This window comes from Antedon bifida, chromosome 7, assembly GCF_963402885.1.
Source record: "Antedon bifida chromosome 7, ecAntBifi1.1, whole genome shotgun sequence".
Lineage (NCBI taxonomy): Eukaryota > Metazoa > Echinodermata > Crinoidea > Comatulida > Antedonidae > Antedon > Antedon bifida.
The window spans coordinates 10,357,821-10,378,972 of record NC_136232.1 but is presented as its reverse complement, the minus strand read 5'-3'; the positions used below and the strand labels follow the sequence as shown (position 1 = coordinate 10,378,972).

The 21,152-nt window shown below is 33.1% G+C and overlaps 2 protein-coding genes across 4 annotated transcripts in view; one reads left to right on the top strand and one right to left on the bottom strand.

Moving 5' to 3' along the window:
* The first annotated feature begins 271 nt into the window (after positions 1-271).
* On the top strand, positions 272-3,536 carry LOC144847495 (PIN2/TERF1-interacting telomerase inhibitor 1-like). Of its 2 annotated transcripts, none has more exons than XM_078703891.1 (5): positions 272-438; positions 828-950; positions 1,204-1,372; positions 2,741-2,873; positions 3,045-3,536. In XM_078703891.1, exons 1-5 carry the CDS (start codon positions 366-368, stop codon positions 3,492-3,494), a joined length of 948 nt encoding a protein of 315 aa, XP_078560017.1. In that variant the 5' UTR covers positions 272-365; the 3' UTR covers positions 3,495-3,536. The 2 variants fall into 2 exon arrangements, with proteins under 2 accessions (XP_078560017.1, XP_078560016.1); XM_078703890.1 differs by having other exon boundaries at positions 273-438; positions 2,741-2,855; positions 3,015-3,536.
* Positions 3,537-8,994: 5,458 nt separating this feature from the next.
* LOC144847482 (uncharacterized) overlaps positions 8,995-21,152 on the bottom strand; it is a 46,286-nt gene continuing 34,128 nt past the window's right edge. For both annotated transcript variants that reach the window (XM_078703871.1, XM_078703872.1), the window contains exons 4-7: positions 18,208-18,616; positions 14,775-14,882; positions 14,295-14,491; positions 8,995-14,122 (exon numbers count right to left, since the gene is read on the bottom strand). In XM_078703871.1, coding sequence (XP_078559997.1) covers positions 10,706-14,122; positions 14,295-14,491; positions 14,775-14,882; positions 18,208-18,469 — 3,984 coding nt within the window. In that variant the 5' untranslated portion in view covers positions 18,470-18,616 and the 3' untranslated portion in view covers positions 8,995-10,705. The remainder of the gene's footprint in view (positions 14,123-14,294; positions 14,492-14,774; positions 14,883-18,207; positions 18,617-21,152) is intronic.

The window sequence follows — 21,152 nt, the reverse complement described above, 5'->3', positions numbered from 1 at the left end:
GTTTTCATTGGTTGAATGGATGTATTTTAAATAACCTTTGGCCTTGACTGGCCTTTAAATATTTTACTGTTAGCGCAAAATATATAAAAAACAGCATTATATTACATGTTTTGGTATAGTATACTGCCAAAATATATGTAAATGAATAGTATTTAATGCTAATTAACAAAAAAATACCTTTTTGCGTTTAAATTATAAAAAAAAGATTGATAATTTATAACCACAATCACCAGTCGTCTTTTGGTGGTTGTACAAATACACACGTCTGTATCTACAAGGCTGTAAGTCATCCATGTGTGTAATGTAAACGTGTTGAGAAGTTTTATTTTAGAAGTTTTGTTATTTTTTGTGTAGATTTTCCCAAAATGGCTATGCTTGCTGAACCCCGTCGTCGTCAAAAACTTTCATCTGATCCTAGGAACACAGCATGGAAAAATGGTATGATGCAGAAACCCAATTATTAATAATAACAAGTAATAGCCTATGATGATTATGGATGGTAAATGCCTACCTAGCAGCTTCTAGAGTAGTACTAGTAGGCCTAGTACTAGCCGATTGTCGGCGGCCGAGATAGATGGATCAAACCCCGAGAGTTAGGCCTAGGCTTAACCAGACTAGTAGTAGTAATCCTACAGCAGGGAGACCAGCTAGCCTAGTCTAGTAGTGTCTCACTCAATAATGTCAATCCCTACAACCACCAGGAGAAAGGCCAAAACCATAAATTAAAAATGTATTGCTCAGTGAGTATTGGTTTGTTGTCAATTATTTTGTAAAAATTTTTTTTAAAATTTAATATAGAATTTCATACAAATAAATATTTTCTTCAGATTCCGACAAATTTGGTAAGCGAATGATGGTTAAAATGGGCTGGACCGATGGAAAAGGACTGGGTGCAAATGAAGATGGTTGCCAGGATCACATCAAAGTTACGCTGAAAAATGATACTCGTGGCAAGTGAAATGTTTGTATTGATAAAGGATTAATCTCTGTCTACACCATCAAACTAGTTTGACAAAAAAAGTGTGATGTGCACAAATATTGTAGTTATGACATCGTCATGTCCATATATGCCATGAGCACATCACAAGACAACAGGTCAAATAGCAACCAATAGATGACAAAATATAATTTAAATTTAATAATAATAATTTAATAATTTAATATATTTTAAATGAAATAAAACATCTTTATTTTTAATTGTAGGTCTGGGTTGCAGCACTTCACATGAAGACAAGTGGATAGCTCACCAGGATGACTTCAACAGCCTTCTAGCTAATCTTAATGAAAGCCACGCAAGTGGCGATACTACACCCAAACAAACATCTATTACAAGTCTTGAAAAAAAGTCTAAGAAATCTAAGAAAAGAGTGCAGTAAGTTTATTTATAACAGTTAACAGTTGAGCAATCACATACACAACAAGAGGCTGAATATTTTTCTCCTGTTTCACATCATGAAATTATTTGTACATATACATACATTATTGTGTTTGTAGAATCAAAGAAATCTTTATAAAAATATCATCTTTCCATAATTATAATAATCTTATGACTTGAAAAGGGTTCTGCACAGTAAAGGGAGATGATGATGATGAATTAAGACAGCGGTAAAGTCAAAATAGGAAACATATTCTTAAGTGTTTTATTATTTAAGTGGACTAAGTAAAAATAGAAAATAATATAAAGAAAAATAAATTATAGAGGGCACTGTTCATTTAACATTCCTTTAGACGTCTACCGTTACCCTGGACGCACCCTGCACATTGTTGACAAAATATGGCACACTAGCCTACATTAAAAGCATCCAGTTCCCAGGCAACAACCAAAACAATGTCATTACAATTGAAAGGAATAGATAAATGTCGGGCAGGTAAAAGGTCAGGAAGCGGCAGACAAACTTGTGGGTGGTACATTCCCTGTGTGACCCCTTGATGACCTGCTAAGATACAGCAGCCACCAATGGGGTAGAGATCGTAATCAAACATGAATAATGTGGGGAAATGATGAACTATGAATCACTGGCACTAGCTAACGTGAGCTTGTTAGTTTCACTTCTAAATGCCTAGGGTGAGTTAGGATGTAAACCTTTGAATTCTGTTATGGACTGGGAAAGGTAAAAAGGCAAATTTAGATTGTGAAATATTCTACTCCAATTAAATCACATATAAAAGTTTATTTTAAAAAGACCATCGACAAAAGCTAAACCACTTTTTTTAGCAAGTAATGTGACATTCTATAATTAGAACAATGAGGCATAATCAAAACATTGTAATTAGATTGATATCTCACGACCTCTATCCTTTTAAAATTTAATAATATTTCTGCAAGCTAAAATAACATTTCTTATTTTCTCTGTGTGTCATAACCCAATTCAGCCACAATAAAGGACATTTATTAGAGTATATACAGTATATTCAAATTAATGATATTATAACATAGCAAAATATCAAATATTTAATATATTATTTGTGTGATTTCTATTTTAATTCATTTCCCCATGATTTAAGTTAAGAAATTTTATTTACTATTGAAAAGAAATGTTTGTATTACTTGTAATGCTCTGTTGATTGTATAAGAAAGATGATGATGCTCACCATCCTTGGAAAAGAAAATACATTTTATCATTTATTCAGCAGGTTTGCTAAAGAGGTCGACAACTACATTTATGAAAATTGACCAAAGAGTAATTTCATGCATGGTATAATCATTGTGTTTATGGATATACTGTATTTTCCCCCACAGTTACATGAAGTTTACAAAAGGAAAAGACCTTACAGGTTATAGTTCAAAGGATATGGATTGCATTATGGGAAGGCGGGTCAGCAAATCAGAACCAGTAACTCCTCAATCTCAGTCTGTAAGTATAACCTATAAACTTCTTGTGGCACTACTGCCGTAGCTTCAATGGTTTGAATGCTAGCTGCTCATTTTGAACTTGTTAGATAGTTCAGATCTAGCCTGTAATTAAACATTAAATTTACAGTTGAATGTGTAATGTTGTATTTTAAATTTTTAGATACAAAACTCAGAGGATGATGATGATGACGATGATGATGATGCAGAGAGTGTGACATCTTGTCCAGACTATGGAGTAACCACCATCACACGTACAGAGAGTGTACAAGAATACTTTCAGAGGAAAATGATGTTGATGCAAAAAGCAAGGAGTACAGTGTCAAATGACAAGAATGAAAGTGACCAATCAGATGATGCAATACAAACAGCATCGTTTCAAATTAGCCAATCAGAGGAGGATTCTGTAGATGTAAATGTAATAAAAAAGAAGAAAAAGAAATCTAAGAAACGAAAACATTTAGAGAACGAAACGAATGATATGTCTGAAAATGAACGAGAGATAAACGACGAGGAGGAAAAAATTGCTAAGAAAAGTTTGAAAAAGAAAAGGAAAGAAAAGGAAATGGAAGAAAAAATGAATGAAGACATTCCAAAGAAAAAGAAGAAAAAAGCAAAGAAAGCTAAACATTCTATAGAATAAAAAGTTTTAATCTGAATTGAATAAATATTTTATGCATCATTATTTCTTGAAAGTGTTTAGACATTGAATTAAATTTACATTTACCGTATTATAAATAAGCGCCTCCCTCGAATAAATGCCCGCCGCATTATTGCATTTCCATTTGTAGTAGAATTCATTGATTGACATGATCTACAATTTACCAAGCATTTTGATACAATTTTACTGTATTTTATCACTTCTTGATATTAATTGTCGGGGCATTTATTAAAATAAGCAAACCTATAGTAGCAATATAAAGCTCTTTATATCAGTGATCAATTTAGGAAATACAAATTATCCAATATATTCTCTCCCCTTTGTATACAATACAAAAAAAAACACCATTATAATAATTGCCTATCCACCTTAGGTTACAGCAATCAACCAGATATATTAATTTGTATTCTGTTACTATAGTAACCAAGATTTCTTAAAGTGGCTGTTAAAATTGAAAATATCCAAGACGACTGGTATTCTGGTAGAGAAGATAGAAAAATGCGTAAACATATCCCGTAGACTTGCCCCAAGTCTGTAGTTATTTCAAGGCTTTGCCTGAAATACAGTTTATAAGCTCAAGTAGTATACGTATGAAACGCCATATGTGCCAAAATATTTATCTTTTTACTAATATTAAGTCAAAACTCCATCTTGGAACCCAGACTAGTATCCCCAGTGAGGTAGATGATTTCCGTATGGACAGTTTTTCCGGAGACAACTTGTTTTTCTCTCAACCCAATCTTGAGAATCCTGTAAAATACAGCAATTGGTTAGAGCACTGATGCTAATACAGCTTCGTACTCACCCCCTTAAAATCGCTTCTGTACTTTTAATCCAATATATTCATAGGTCGCCTTACAACTATTATTGGACGAATAAATATATATCTTGTATCTTATCTTATATATTTTAGCTTATATTATATCTATAAATAAATATAAATCTTAAAATCGTTTCTATACTTCATTCAATATACTTGTAGGTTGCCTTACAACATCCTTTTTATAGGGTTTTTAAAAATGTATAGTTTTTTTTTTAGTATGAAATGGCATTAGCACCAGAACACTAATTATATACATCCTATTAATGGAGGTAGAGACTTGATGTATAGTCTTTAAAACCTCAATGCGTTTTTCTTTTGTGAAAGCGGAGTATCCTCAAAATATTTGTGGAGGTCAGTGCCTTTGTTTGTCGTGGACAGACATAATGGCGCTGTAGTTGGCTGCCAGGGACACGATGTGACCCTTAGAGGAGAAGAATTTTGTTGAAAAGGTGTAACATCCAAGTCCACAGTGCTCTGATCTTCACAAAATAGCGCTATATAAATGTCGCATTATATATATAATGGTTTGCAATTTGGGGGCAGAAACCAAACCAGTAACATTTGGATTTTGCAATCATTGGGGAAATTATGACCTCAAAAAAATATAGGAAAATGATATTTGAATGAAATTCATTTTAATAACGAGGGTTTGTTTGTTTGACCATGTTTAAAGATGTATTGTTCCCCTTAAAAAATAATTCTTAAATTTTTTTTTTAATATGCCAATTTAATGTCACCTAATAGTTATCTACTTTGACCAAATATACCTAAAAAACTGTATTTATAAAGCAAAAAATAGTCAAATTTGCTGCCAGCCAATGGGTTTTTAGTTGTTTGTTTGCTTTGTCTTTTTATAAGTGAAAACATTATTTTTTTTCAGTTTTTTTTCTACGAAAGTGATTAAATCTATTTAAAGTCTGATTTTATTAATCTTTATTTTTCATGTTTTTAGGGGGCAATACATCTTTAATAATTTAATGTTGCGATAAGAAAATGAAAAAAACATGTTTGTAATGAAATAACATGGATGAACAAGTAAACTAGCAAATTGTGATGTTTGATAACGCTTGTGCGACACAAAGATTAAGTTTCATCCACAAATCGCATTCAATTGTGTAATTCTTATCAAAATAGATTTCATCCAAAAGTAAACCATTTTAACATTGCTTCTACAACTTCCTTTAAATGTCTGCTCTAATTTCTGCCACAAGTTTGTATAATTACAATTCATAGAATACACACGCAAACCACGATACTCCATAATTTCCATTTGTGAAAACATTCTTGGTTGATTTCTCTGCATACATCGGCAATTATTGTGTTCTACCCCAATCCATGTCCCTGTACAAGTTTGGGAATAAGAGGAGAGATTTTATATATTACCTGGAAAGAACTATTGCTTTTCTATCATATTGGCCATACTATGAAAGCCACGGTCATCTGCATATTTTGTTCTCATCTTTATCTATTTATATTTAGACATTGATGTAAGTAAATGTAGGAGAATAACTTGGCGTCTACTGGGCTGAAATGAGCACAAGTGTGCACAACATGGACAACGACTTTCATATCTGCTCTAATGCTCTATCTACACTACAAAAAAAGTGTGATGTGCCTAAATATGGTAGTGATATGCCCAAATAATATGGTAGTGATATGACAATATCATGTCCATATACGGGCACATCACATTGTTTTTGTCACATCAAGTTTGATAGTGTAGACTTAAGGGTCTTGTGTCGTAAAGCTGCCACCAAACTCTGTTCTTCTGTCTGTCAACAGCGACAAGTTTAAATTATTCTTTGTGTCGTTCTTTTGTATGTCATGATATATTATTATGTGTTACTTCATGTATCATCAAAGCAAACACCAAATCACACGCAAGTCATCTCATATGTTTCAAAATTAAAATATTATGTACATGATTTCCAAATGGTATAAGTACAAAACATATCAACAGCTTCACTGCTGACAACAATAAGTTAGGGAATCATTTCCTTCTCTACACAAAAACTACGACAGAATTGTTGCACTTATGTAAAAAAAAAACTATTTTTACTCATCAATTTCTGTGATGCACAAAGGGTTTTGTACAATTTAACCACACATTATCACGTGATGATTTGATAGGTATTTTTAACATTATATTATACAGCCTATCGATAACTACATTCAGAAGATTCCATTTATCTTACAGGTAAATTCGCACAGTCTACAATACCTATCTACTACATGCTTATCAACAATATATAACAATTACCCCTCTTTTTACATTTTGAGTAATACCAATTTTCTAAAAACAAAATACAAATATTTTCTAGTACACTTGTTCATCTTTACCCCAGTGTGACCCCAAATCCCCACCCCTGCTGTAGAATTTTGGGAATACAGGGAGAGGTTTGGTATCTCACATGGAAAGAAAATACTGAAACATTCAGAGGTAAAAAATAAAAATTTAAGAAACTTAAACGCAAAAAACAGCATTATTTAATGATTGTATATTTCACACAGCATAATATATGCACATAAAAACAGTGTGAAATATAGAATCAGGTGGCTGTGAATTTTATATATTTTTCTGCCACACTTTTTTATGTGTGAACAAGTACTAAGAGTTGAAAACATTTACAAGCTTCAAGCTCTGTCCACACTATCAAACTACTTTGACAAAAAAAGTGTGATATGCCCAAATATGGTAGTGATATGCCTAAATATGGTAGTGATATGACATTATCATGTTCATATATGGGCACATCACATATTTTTGACAGAGCTTTATGTTTGCTGCTTCAACTTCCCATAAAAATAACATCCCCTCCCCCTTTCCGAACAATTACATCCTGCCCTGCATGTAATATACAATAACACAGGAAGTGCTGTGCCTACGACATTGTGTTCCCCAACAAAACACAGAGGAAAGAAAGCAACGTTGAGTTGTACCAATATTTGTAAACTGGATTTGATATTTTCAACCCAAAACAGTGTAGTATAATTTGTATATCTGTATAATTCACTTACAAATAAAATATAGTTGTAACTAAAAAGATGTTTTTTTAAACAAAAGCATTGGCAGTATGCATGGACTGCGCCACCATAATTAAATTATCGTTTTATATGAAACACGCTTACACAGTATCTGAATATCTAAAATGTAACACTATGTACAATGTATACATGTTGTGTAAGTTGTCTTAATCCCGACAGAAAGTCACATGTCGTCGTTAAAATAATGCTGATTTGTACCTAGAATGTCAACATCACTCACAAAAATGATGCCTTAAATTAGCATAAATTAGCATACCGTATGATTTATTCATAACCTATGCATTTGCCAACTTCTACATAAGTAGTAATACATTATCCTATTGTTTGATGTATTCATATTCGATGCATTTGATAGGTTCTGCCAAATTCTCAATTAGCATAAAGTCACATTCATTGATGATAAAAAAAATCAGCAAAAATCGGTGTATTTCTGGTACATAGAAATAATTATTGTAAATTCATTTTTTGGTGATAATAAATGTTTAGTTGAACCCCTCCTTTAGGACGCCTCTATTAAGGGGACACCACAACATAAATGAGAAATATATATTTTAACACAATAGCCAACCCTTATTCATGGGACAATACTATTAAGGAAACACCCCAAAGTTGTCCCCTTAATAGAGGTTCTACCATATTGGAGAAATAACATTTTAAATTAGCATAACAGTATACTCTCCGATTTATTCATATGAAATTGTTGGATACATTTTTCACAAAAATAATATTAAAAATGAAATGAAACCAAGACGGACAGACAGTGACAGAAGCAAGTAGTTTAACATTGTATTATAATGTGAACATTATCATTATGCATTATCAAATGTTTGTACAAGAAAAATAAACAGTTGCCCTTTCTGTCAGTCAAGACGAATATCAACTCGTTGATTATCTAATTTGCACAACATAATACAGTAGAACACCTTCTTTGGGAGACCCATATTAAGGGGGCGCTTCCATTTCAAAACGAACAAAGAGAACTATATGTTTTAACACTATAGTCAACCTTGATACAGGTCCTATTGTGATTATATTTAATTCATACATGTAACCAATACAAAACCATTTGGCATAAGGCTAAAGTAAAACAAGGGAGGAGGGAAAGAACAGGATGGGTGAGTGAAGAAATAAAGCATGTTTTATTAGACAAAGCTGTGGTATCAAGAGTGTATAGTAAATTGATTTATAAATCAAACTGTATTTAAAAAAATAATTAAAAGTAAATAAATTTTATAGAAGTTAATGCTTTTGAACAATTGTTTTGGTCCTATATTGTACATATTATTATTAATATTATGGAGAAAATTTGGTATTGTTTTTATTGAGCCATAATAGTACAATAAATTAAATATCGACACAGTTATTTTAATTATTAATTATCTCTTATTTTCAGACTTAATAATTTTCGTTAATTTAATTGCTATGAAATTAAATATTTCTGAATTAAAATTATTTTGTAATTAAATTAAATTGTCTTATGCATGATTAATTATAATTGCTAAATTATTAGCTAAACATTATTGCATTACTGAATATCACTGTCATTATTATTATCATTTATAATATTGCTAAATATATTTCAAAAATAATATTGTCATCAAATTTAGTTCACATTCTCAAAATATTACGATTCAAATGTCAATGCATTAATTATTCATTAACTTTAAAATGATTGAGTACGGAATAAATTGTTCGCGTTAATTAAATTTTTGTAAAAATATTTGTATAAAATTGTGCTTAGAATTGACCTTACAAAAAGGTATTAACAATAATGTGTAGAATTAATTTGTATATCAATACTCTGAACATGTTACTGTCTTAGTATTCTTACACCACTAAAGCACATTATCAATTCACTGAGCATGATTGGTCTTGATGCAGAAATCGCTGATGCGCGACAGGTTAAGAAGGCAGAGCTGAGACAGCAGATTCAAATGTGATTACTATTTTTAAAAAATGTCCATAATCATTTTGAATGCAAATATGCGGATTGTTGAGCAAGAATAATATTGCTATGATTGTGTATATTAACAATGTTTATGTTCATAATTTGTTAGATAATCCATCAGTAAGATGACAAAAATATTCATTTTAAATCATCAGAATTACAAAGTGAACAAAGGAAGGTAAACCAAGAGCGATTAAAAAGAAAATAAAAAACAATCTGGAACAATTACGATTTAAATAAACAATTTGAATTATTATTATATTCAACATTTATTTTTAAATAAATTGTAAAATTCCCCTGAGTAGAGAAATAGGCTGGTAATTGTTGTATAAATACTAAAAGAATGAATAGCGAGAAAATGAGAAAAATAAATTAGAGGATGAGGTTTGAAAAAAAAAGAATATCAATTTGAAACTATGAATTAGATTAATGCAAGTAATATTTTGAATCATGTAATTTTTGTTTTAATGGACAAAAATACTTTTGATTGTGGGCAATGTGATGCCTAAACGATACAGGCGTATCCATACAGAAATAAAATATATAATTGTATTTTACTCATAGTGAATTATTGTATTCATACTACTTACACTGTTCTGTCCATACTGGTTCATTGTACACATCTCTGCATTTAAATAGTACATACATTTTGACTGATAATAAAAATCGACTCTATTTTATAAATCTTAGAATTGTACGCAAACATTGTCTCAATGTATGCTAATAAAACTAACTGGTATAAACTATTCTATTGTATGTTTTTTTTTCATTTAAATAAAAAAGATATGAAATTGGCACAGCAGAAAAAAAACACATTTGATATTCATAATGGGTGTTGGTCACAATTTTACAAAACAAGTCTCTTTGTGGTCAACAAAATTCAATATTTTCAACAAAATATGTCCGAGGATTATGTTGTAATAGTGTAATAGAAGGCACTCTACTGAGGGCCATTTCAACAGTTTTATACAGTATAACAAAAATTACAAACAAATTATGTGACATATGCCACTGACTTGACATTCAGGTGAACGGAAATAAATGACCTTCAACCCCTGACCTGCCAAATCTGTCAACATTTACAATATTGACTATTTTCTATTCACAAATAAATATACTCGCTAAATCATCTTCGACTTCACGACTCTTGTTACCATTCAACTCGGAAGGAACCATCTTCTTCAGCAGGATGCATCATGGGTGCATCTCTTTATATAATGGCGTCGAGAGACCGCACATTTACGCGATTTCACTCTTGGCGTCAGGAGACCGCACATTTACGCGATTTCACTCTTGGCGTCAGGAGACCGCACGTTTACGCGACTTCACTATTTGCAGCATTCTTGTTGAATCCATGTAATACAATATTAACAATCTTCACATATTAGGCATGTTTTGATATTGCATCATGGGATTGTTCATTGGCATCATTCCGCCAGGACCCTGAGGGCCTCCCATCATGGGGTCGCTGAACATACCCATCGGTTGTTGCCCCATCATATTAGGGTTCATCATTCGATGTCGCGGGCCGGGTCCGAACATGTCCGGCTGCATTTGTCGCGGCATGTTGTACATTCCAGGCATTTGACCTCTGGGCATACCTCCCATCTGTTGTTGAAACATGCTGTCCGCGTGACTCATCCTAGGCCCAGACATTCTCTGAGTCACGTAACCTTGATTCATACCTTGTATTCCAGGTCGGACCATGTCCATGGGAAACGGCATCTGAATTTGTTTTGGTCCCTGAGAAGGTGCTTGAGATACTGGTCCTGGATTCAAACCAGGATTTAAGTGCGGATTCCCTGACTGTGCTTGCGCATCTGGTGTTGGAAAATATTGCAAAGTCTGTTTCGGCCCCTTACCGTCGGGTAAAAGGGGCGGTTCAAAGCGATTTTGTAAAATTGCTAAAGGATTTTGTCCATCACCGGAGGAAGGCGTGTTAGGGGCAGCACTGTTCATTTTCTGCCCTGGCATATTAGGCGTCGTACGCGAAGAGGCATCTATAGGTAAACTTGCCGGTAAAGGAACTTGATTATTACTAGAGTTCATAGGTCGATTAGCATTTCTCATAATAGCGTTACCTTGTTGCTGCATACTCATTACATCATTTGGTAATGAGCTGTTAGCCATAGAATGATCAGGCATTATTCCATGCCCCATATTTCCTTCATTCGGCATACCCATATTTGGCATGCCCATATCCGGCATACCCATACCACCAGGCATATTGCCATGATTACCCATAAGTCCATGGTTTCCCATATTGGGCATATTCATCGCCGACGGCATGTTACTTCCAGGGCTAACCATATTCCTTTGATTACCCATAAAACCTGGTTGCGGTTGCATCATGCCCATCGGTGACATCATTCCTTGCGATGATGTCATCATGTCTGATTGTGAGTTCATTGTTCCAGACTGTGATGGCATCATATTTGATTGTGATGACATCATATTTGATTGTGATGACATCATATTTGATTGTGATGACATCATATTTGACTGAGATGTTTGTAAGTGATGTGGTGGCATTAAATCCTGCTGCATCATGCGCATTTGTCCTTGTGAAGGGTTCATTCTTTGCTGTGGCATCATGCCACCTTGACCTCCCATTGTCTGTCCAGCTGGTGAGGCCAATGCAATCATACCGCTTTTTGATGACATCATACCAGGTTGTGGTGACATCATATTTCCATGTGTTGACATCATTCCTGGTTGTGGTGAGGGCATCATATCCGGCCCACCACCTATATTACTTTGATTAAAATGCTGTAATCGTCCAGATTGTTTTTTCTCCAAAGCTTTCTGATAAAAATTTGATGCAAATTGTTCCTCCCCTCGTGGAGGGAAGTTTGGAGCTTTGTCGCGATTTAATTGGCTAGGTGGAAAATTGACAAGTCTTTGAGGTTGTCCCATTTGTGCATCCGACGTTTTCGTCATTTGCTGGTTTGATTCTGCGGTTGTTTTTGGCATACTCGCTTCTGGTGTATTCGATAACGGCGTCGGTATCCCGGTCGTCGTCGTGCTAGTGTTCGGTTTTGACATCTGTGGACTAGGAACATTCGGCTGTGACATTGGATTTATATTGTTAGTATTATTACTTCTTGTTGTGTTGAAGTTTTCAAGACCTGGAGTTCCAGAATGTCCAGGTCTCGGAGACTGTTCCATCATGCTACCGGTCATGTTTGAATCAATCCCACTATTATTACTTTGTAACGTAGGTGTGGGTGACATTGGCATGCCCATATTGCCTTGTGAACGTGGGAAAGGCATTTGAGACGGAACATTTGGCATTGATCCGCTACGATTAGTCCTATTGCCAGGCATAATTAAACGATTTGGCGATAGTGGCATATTATTTGATGGCATTCCGCCAGACATTGGAAAAGATCCAGACATATTTTGTCGCTGTCCAAATTGAGTTTGTGGTCCATGATATGGTGGAGGAGGTGGAACATTACCTGCCCCCGGCATCCCTGGTTGGTTCAATCCAAAATCTCCCATTGGATCGTGTGAGTCCATAGGCATATTTGGACCACCTAAGTTCATAAGATTTGGTTTAGTTATCATTTTAGTTTGTTGTTTTTCTTGATAGAACTCGTGTTGCAATTTCACCCAAGCTTTTTGTGCAGGCGTGGCATTTTCCCAGTCGTTGTTCATCGGAGGCTGCATCATCATCCGTTGCTCAGGCGACATCAATTCATCTTGTGGCATCATGGGCATGTGCTGCGGACTCATACCCATTCCTGCCGTTGGAGACATCATAATACGCTGAGGTGGTTCCATCATACCAGGACCAGTTGGTCTCATCATTCCCATCATGGGATTATCCGGCATCATCATCATATCCGGTGTCGGCATAGGCCCTGGTGACATCATTCTTTGTGGCATCATCGGGTTACCAGGTTCTTGTAAATTGAATAATCTTTTTATATCCGTAATTTTCCTAAGTTTTTCCTGCCTATGACGCAACTGATCCGGAGTTAAATTTTCGTCGCTATTTGTCATCGTAGGTCCAAATGGCAAGTTCACTGCCATAGGTCCGTGCGGAGGTTGATGAAACTGTTGAGGGCGCATTAGAGGTCGCTGCAGCATTTTGCCAGCTGTGTTCATCCTTGGATGACCCATCATTGAGTTCTGCATGTTTGGCATCATGTCCGTCGCATGCGGTTTCCAAGGACCGGGACCAGGGATTTTCTTAGACGGTGGATTTTCCCATAATGCACTTGGACTAAGATCTTCCGTTTCCGTGGTGCTCGGTTGCGGAACGCCGACGGGTGATATCCTTTGATTAGACGGGAACGGCATCTGCATATCGGTGTGGAACGGGTTTGACATCGGGTTGTATTGCGGTGGGAAGTGTCCTTGAAAGGGTGGGTTAACGTGCGGACCATAATGCTGTTGTTGCTGCTGCTGCTGCTGCTGCTGTTGCAACAATTTATTGGCTCCTTTCGTCGACACTTTCCTTTTCCTGTTCACCTTTTTCGTTGTTGTAGGTGGGGTTGGCGTAGAAGTCTCTAGGACACTACTAACAGGCGTTTCGTGAACATTGTTTGATGGTGTGCTGTTGCCTGCTTCCGGTGTATTACTGGTGTTTCCTTTAGGTGTCCGGCATTCTTTAGGTTCAATGCAATCTAATGGTTTATGAAGTATCTCCTGGTTTTTAGGATCGGGTGTTCCTAGTGGAATTGGTGTACCTTGTCGTGAGCTTGACTGATCCTCTGGACTGTTATTACTTGACGTATGTGCTACACCAGAATCTGCTGACGAAGGCGGCGTCTTATCCTGTGCATCCTGAGAATAAACATTTTAAATTAATTAATCATAATATTTCTACACAAAAAGAACATTATACTTTCAAATGTAATAACAATAAATCCATCAATGAATCGGATTAATTTGGTCATTAGTCCAATTGAAAATTTGTCAAATTCTCTTTTTTTTAAATTAAAAAAAAAAATCTCACCTGATCAGCTTGCAGGAACTTGCGAGACGCTGACTGCGTTTGATGGTAGTTTATGATAGAGTTAGCCGTGCCGGTCAGTACGGATTGTGCGGCCTGATTTGCTAAATACGTTGAGAATGCAAACACCTCTTGTTGGTTACCGGTGTGGTCACCGAACCTCTGACCACGAGGATGGTACCCCATCATTGTATTATGATCTACACAAATAAAAATAAAGCTTATTTAAGAATACTATTTTTGGCTTATATACCACATTATGCTTCTACTGTAAAAATTAATAATGCTATTTAAGCCTTGATGAATTAACATTTTGTGTGTGCCAGAAAATATGGGTTTAAAAAGTTGCTTTTTTAAAAAAAAATTTTTAGTTTCAATTTGCAATAAAAAGGCAGTGTACAGAAAGAAGCAGTACAACGTCTTTATAAATAATAAGCTAATATGTTTACATGATACAAATTACTGATATTTTCTTTAACATACCTGGAGTTGATTTATTTTCCCCATTTTTCCCAGTTTTTTGATCCACTAAATCCCAATTGCCTCCTGGCTTTGGTTCCGTCGGCCGGTTCCGTTTATTCCGAGATTTATCTGGAAAATTACAATATAATACAATTTATTTAATAACTTGAAGTAATAAAATTACTTACATGAATTCTAAGTTGGACTGTAGAGAAATTTGTTTTTATAACTTTTACAAATAATCTTAGACAAGTGTAAATTAAAAAATGTGATAATTTAAAATTCTTGTTATTAACTATGCTAATCAATGTATTTTCAAAATTTATATCATAGGCAATTTTCTTGAATTTTGCTACATACAAAATTTATTATACTTTAAGTGTGCAGTCATTATAATAAAATGCAAAAATATTTTCGTGAAAAAAATTGCAATAATTATGTAATAAAACAAAATCAACATGGAATAAAAGTTGACAATGTCATCATTGATATATAATCTACAATTCTCTGTTATTACAGATAATTCATTATTATTTTCTGCATCCAAGGTTACGCGCATTGGGAAGACTGAGTGCCGCGGGAAATGACGTGAATAATTCAAGGAGTTGTGGGAACAATATTTACCGATATCATACACATTTTAATGTCACAAAAATAATTATAATACTGATACAGTAACTGTACTGTAAAGATACTTATTGGTATCTGTAGTATAAATAATAATAATAAGTTTTAACCAAATATAATTAAGAAAAATAATTTAATCTGTAGACTACAGCAGAAATAGAAAGAATAGAAATTATACAAAGATAATTTAAATGAATATATTGTAGATTTACTGATAATATTTGAATGAATAAAAATTAATATTATAGTGAACAATAAGTTTACTGTAATTTTAATTATGATACACAGCACTGGTCTAACAGAATGCTACTGCATATACAATCATAATGTATCATGTCAGTAAATATACACGGTACACAAATCCTTAAAATATTTCAAATGGATCTGTACTGTAAATATTAAATTTGACATTTATCAGTTTGTGCGTTTGTGTTGTACAATACAGTATGCTTAGTGATCACATTATGGAACTGTATAAACAATCTGTCTTGTAAACGATTGTTTATTTCATTGTAGCATTTAAATAAACTAAGCATTTTAAGGGTTCAATAAGATAGAGTTCTAATATAAGGTAATAATAATAATAAATGATATCTTGTATAGCGCCGTTGTCCCCCACCCATGTGGAGCTCATGGCGCTTAGTACATTAGCAACGTGCGAGTACATTATTTTAAAGGTACAATAAGATAAGGTTCTAACACAATGTGATGTGCACATTTTTAAAAATTACACTAAATTTTAAATGGACATATTTGTTGAAAACTCTTTACTGTTACAACTGGCGTTACAGAAAGTTACAAAATACTTCAACACTTACAGTACTACAGTACACATGACAACAGTATGATTACAGTAGAACCCATCCTTTGGGACACCCCTATTAATGGCACATCACTTTCCCACATTGTTGTAATGAAAGATGAGTTACTGCAGTAACTACAGTACAATAATTTACATGATATGATCCCTTACTAACTTTTCTACATTTTTAATTTATTAGATTCTATGATAAATTCAATATGCGTTCAATTTCACAAACTATTTAAAAACAAAACTTTTCCAATAATTGTAATATCTAAAAAATAAATGCCAAATGATTCTTGTAAATATATTGCTGATCATATTTTGAATAAAAATAATATAAATCACAGAATATGAATGTTAAAAAGCAGATATCAAATCCATCATTGTTTAAAGGAATTCATAACATGAACTATGCCCTTGTTTTTCAAGCTTTAAATATCAAATGTTGCAATGTTTATGGTTTAATGTCAATTGTTGAAGCATGATGTGTACTTGAATCATTTGGATGAAATGTAAATAAGGCTTACTGTGTGAAACCAGTCAAAAATAAGGAACGCTTAGGAGGAAGATATACAAAAGATACCAAATTACCGATGAAATGATGCAGATATAAAAATATAAATTTTGATTCATTTAACCAATAATAATCACATTATTACATACAGTAAATGTTGTTATGAATTATTTACTTTCAAGATATGATGAACTTTAAATATTATATAACTGTATTTCATAAGACCAGTTAAGATCGGATAAAGTGGTTCAAATAGAAATCGTAGCTTTCATTTCTTTTATTTATTATTAGTTTATGTATTTTTTTTTCTTTTTCATATTTAATGTTAAATCTTGGTGTGGGTCAAACTTAAAAGTCTTTCTAACTTATATGACCGTCCTCCCCACATGATAACTTCATTGTATTTATTATCCTGTATGTTATTATATTGTGGAAATTTAAAAAAAAATAGAAATTATATTTCTAATTAATCATGTAATCAAATATTTATATATATTTATTTACAGTTTACATATCATATCATTGGTGGAATAAATTTGCCACATTGATTGTTAAAACATCGTAGCATTTACAGGTGATCATGAGACTAAACGTGCCCGAGTCACGTGACCAAGCTACAGTTGTCGTCACAGTACGAGATAATGGTGCTGAGTTAGATCGGCATCTACACGTTGGCACAGCTAATCTAAGAAATAGCAACAAATTAATTGGATGTTCAGTGCTTTTTATGATTGCCATGATAGTGTTGATACCTAAGAGGATGCATGAATACTTCATACAGTATAATAAATATTGCACAATTCTTTTTGTTTTCTTTGTTTATTTAAACAGTTTTTCATTTATGTTTCATACAGTAATTGATCTGCAAATAATTCACAGTGGGGTAATTAAGAGTTGAATAATATAAAAACTGAATTTAATGTATGAATTTTAATAAACCATTTTCATAAGAAATTCATTCATTACAGAAGAAATTCATTCATTACAGAAGGAATTCATTCATTTTCATTCATTTGTAAACCATTTACAAAATGCTACGCTTTGTTGTTCCTTACCCGTAGCGACATTTCAACTTGCATTCATTTTGTTGCGAAAGGACAATTTTTTATTAAATAGACAAAAACCTCATATGCCTGAAGTCTGCCTATTTTTTAAAAATTTGTTGATTAAAATTGATGGACTATGATGGGATTTTTAAAATCCAGAACGTGACTTTTATTGTACATCATATAAAAGGCTCATAATTTGATAGGCCATGGCTATTCCAAATAGACGCTTAAAATAAATAAAATAAATTGTGTTGGGATGTTCCCACTTGAGGGCTTCATGAGGTTCATGGAATGTACCATTATCTGACAGGGGTGTTTCATAAATGTTTTATATATTCGAGTTGTAGCTCTCTTCTCGGAGAGAATAGGCCAACGTTGGTTTATCCAGTTAAGCTAGGCATGAAATAGACATCAGTATTTAAATCTGGATTATTTTTTTTAAGTGGAAAAATACATTACCTCCATCTTCATTATTCCTATCATTTGGTAAAAAAACAGAATCATCATCTTCTGTTCCTTCTTCCTTTATTTCATCAATTTTCCGTTTTTCTCCTTTATTTTCCAGTGAAGGTCTATGTGTATTTATTAAACTCGCAAGTTGTCCGTTTTCATCGTCTTTTTCTTGTTTTAATCCGACACTTGCCGTGATAATATTATCATTATTCACTTTGTTCTCCGTGTTATTTACTAAAGCAGTAAGCCTCTTCAGTTCTTCCCCCATGTTTATAGTTGCTAGGTGACACACTATTCAATTTGTTCAGATTTAAATAGCAACTTTGTTTTTCTCATTTTCAAATATAAAAAAAAATTAATTTGGACTTTCCAACTGTATACAGTATGTAACTCCTAGTATTCCATTGGATTCAACCTGAAAAATAATAATATTTATTAATTATTGTTTTTATTTAATCTATTTAATAACTTTCATTACATTGATTGATTAATCCAATGTAAACCCTTAAGCCCTGTCTACACTATCAAACTAGTTTGGCAAAAAATGTGATGTGCTCAAATATGGTAGTGATATACCCAAATATGGTAGTGACATGACATCATCATGTCCACATCACATTTTTTTGTTACATAAAGTTTGATAGTGTAGACAGAGCTTAACACTCAATCAAAAAAATGATATCCATATCTATGGGCTTATTAAAGTACCAGATCACTACTACGGTTTAAGTTTTTGTAGTATTATTTCAAGCTTGAAAATGGGATAATTGGTTAGTAAATTTGACAGGTAACGTGAATAAAAGAATCATTTCATTTTTATTATTAATCTCTAAACATAACAGTATTATAACCAGTTTGATATTCTAATAAAAAATGAAGTGCAGTCAGTTTGTAATTGGAGACAGTGCTGTTGGGTCAATGCTACAATGCTTGTATTGTTATTAAAGGTAACCTTTTATATGGATAATATTGATTTGATGGTCAATAATGCAAGAAGGCTGATTTACATAGCAAATAAAATGATAGAAAAGTACAAGTTTACCAGCTCAACACTTTGCATATTAGTTATGAACTGTGACTTTAAATAAAGTTTTTTAAAAAACATAATATCAATTTAATGCCATGATCATTTTTTGGATAAAACTTTTTTTAAATGCATACCGTATCTGCCTTTCTGAATTTTTTTCTTTCAAAATTTGTGTTTAAAAAAAATCAATATGTTGTTATGACCGACTACCGGTACAAATATCAGTAAGTATGGACTAACTACAGTAATTACTTTTTTTGTATAATTAAATTTTTACAATACTAAATAAGATATCACAATTATCTTGATATCAATTTAATAATTGATGTTGACAGTAGTTATCTGTTTTATAGGTGTCATATAATTTCTTTACTTTTATCATTATACTTGTATCTTGGCGGCTTAGTTCATTCATAATATAAACCTAAACATTCAACATAAGATCATCATAATTTCTGTCAATTACAGTATCTATCAGAGGTCAAAAGTCATGCAGGTCATGCATAGCGGTTAATTTTGCAATAGTGTTGGTTTTTTGCATATGATATATCAACAAATGGTATGTGCAGCACTATGCTGTGTACTGCTGCTGCACACACTGTACACATACTGACATTGTACTAGGCGCTATGTAACATGGGTACAGTGGGGTCGTAACCCCAGTTTGCAGATTAACGATATATTTAATTGTTAGAAAAGATTCTGTCTGTCCTTGAAAAAATCTATTGTTTTATTTGTACAGACATATTCAATTTAATGGTACCAGTAAAATTTATCAATTCAAATTTATTCATATAAAAATTACATGAATTGGAAAACAAGAAAGTCAGTCTCTCATTTTGTCAAAATCCAATTCAAGATTTTTTTTTTTTAGTACAGCATTTTGGAAATCTCCCAAACTTTAAAATGCTTTCCGAGAACAAGACTTTCGAATTTGGGTCACCACTATGTTTATGCTTCTTTCCCACTAAAGACGAGACAATTTGAATAAACCGTCGCTTGTGATTGGTCAAATCACTTTAACCGTCGCTTGTGATTGGTCAAATCACTTTAACCGTAGCTTGTGATTGGTCAAATCACTTATATTGCGGTTACAACTTTGAATCTTTAGTGGGAACCAAGCTTTTTTATTGGGGGGAGGGAAGCTGAAAATCCATATAATCGACAATAAAGAAAGCAACAGAAGAGATCTATAATATATTATGATACAGTGAATTGTTACAGTAGGTGATATTTCAATTAACAACAGTTAGCTAGGTCGCTTTAATAGATAGGCTTAAACTTCTTTTATGAGAACACCTATTCTGATACACCAATTATCATACAATTAATTTATATGCAATGTCAGTAATACTAAATGCTGTTTTCACAAAGCTCCTCTATTGAAAATTGATTCTTTGTAAATCGCTTTTTACCTAAACACAAACTACACAACACTGAATCTATTCCTGCCATCGTGCTTGTCACAATGGCTGCATTGTTGACACATATTGAGGTTTTCTTAACGTTTTGTTCGGAGGCATAGACCCACGCAGTCGGTATGGTTAGTACTTAAATAGGGTTAATTTTTGATGAATGGACGCTGTGCTGATACTCTATTGATCAGTATATCAAGTAATAATAACCTGTATTTTGCTTATTACTTGTTGCAATAGGTTAACAAACATTATCCACTTAATACACCAATAAAGGGCAAGAAAGGTAACACAATTGCTACACAATATTGCACAATCTGATAAAAAATCAGGCAGAGAACGAGGTATTTTAATTGGTTGTAACAACAAGTATAATAAATGTTAAATAATAAAATTGTATTTTATTTTAGGGGAGAAATTTTATTGCAATATTTTATGTTTGTATAAATTGTATGTATTTTTGTTTGTACGCCGTTTTTATATTCACATATTTTATGATGATGATGGAC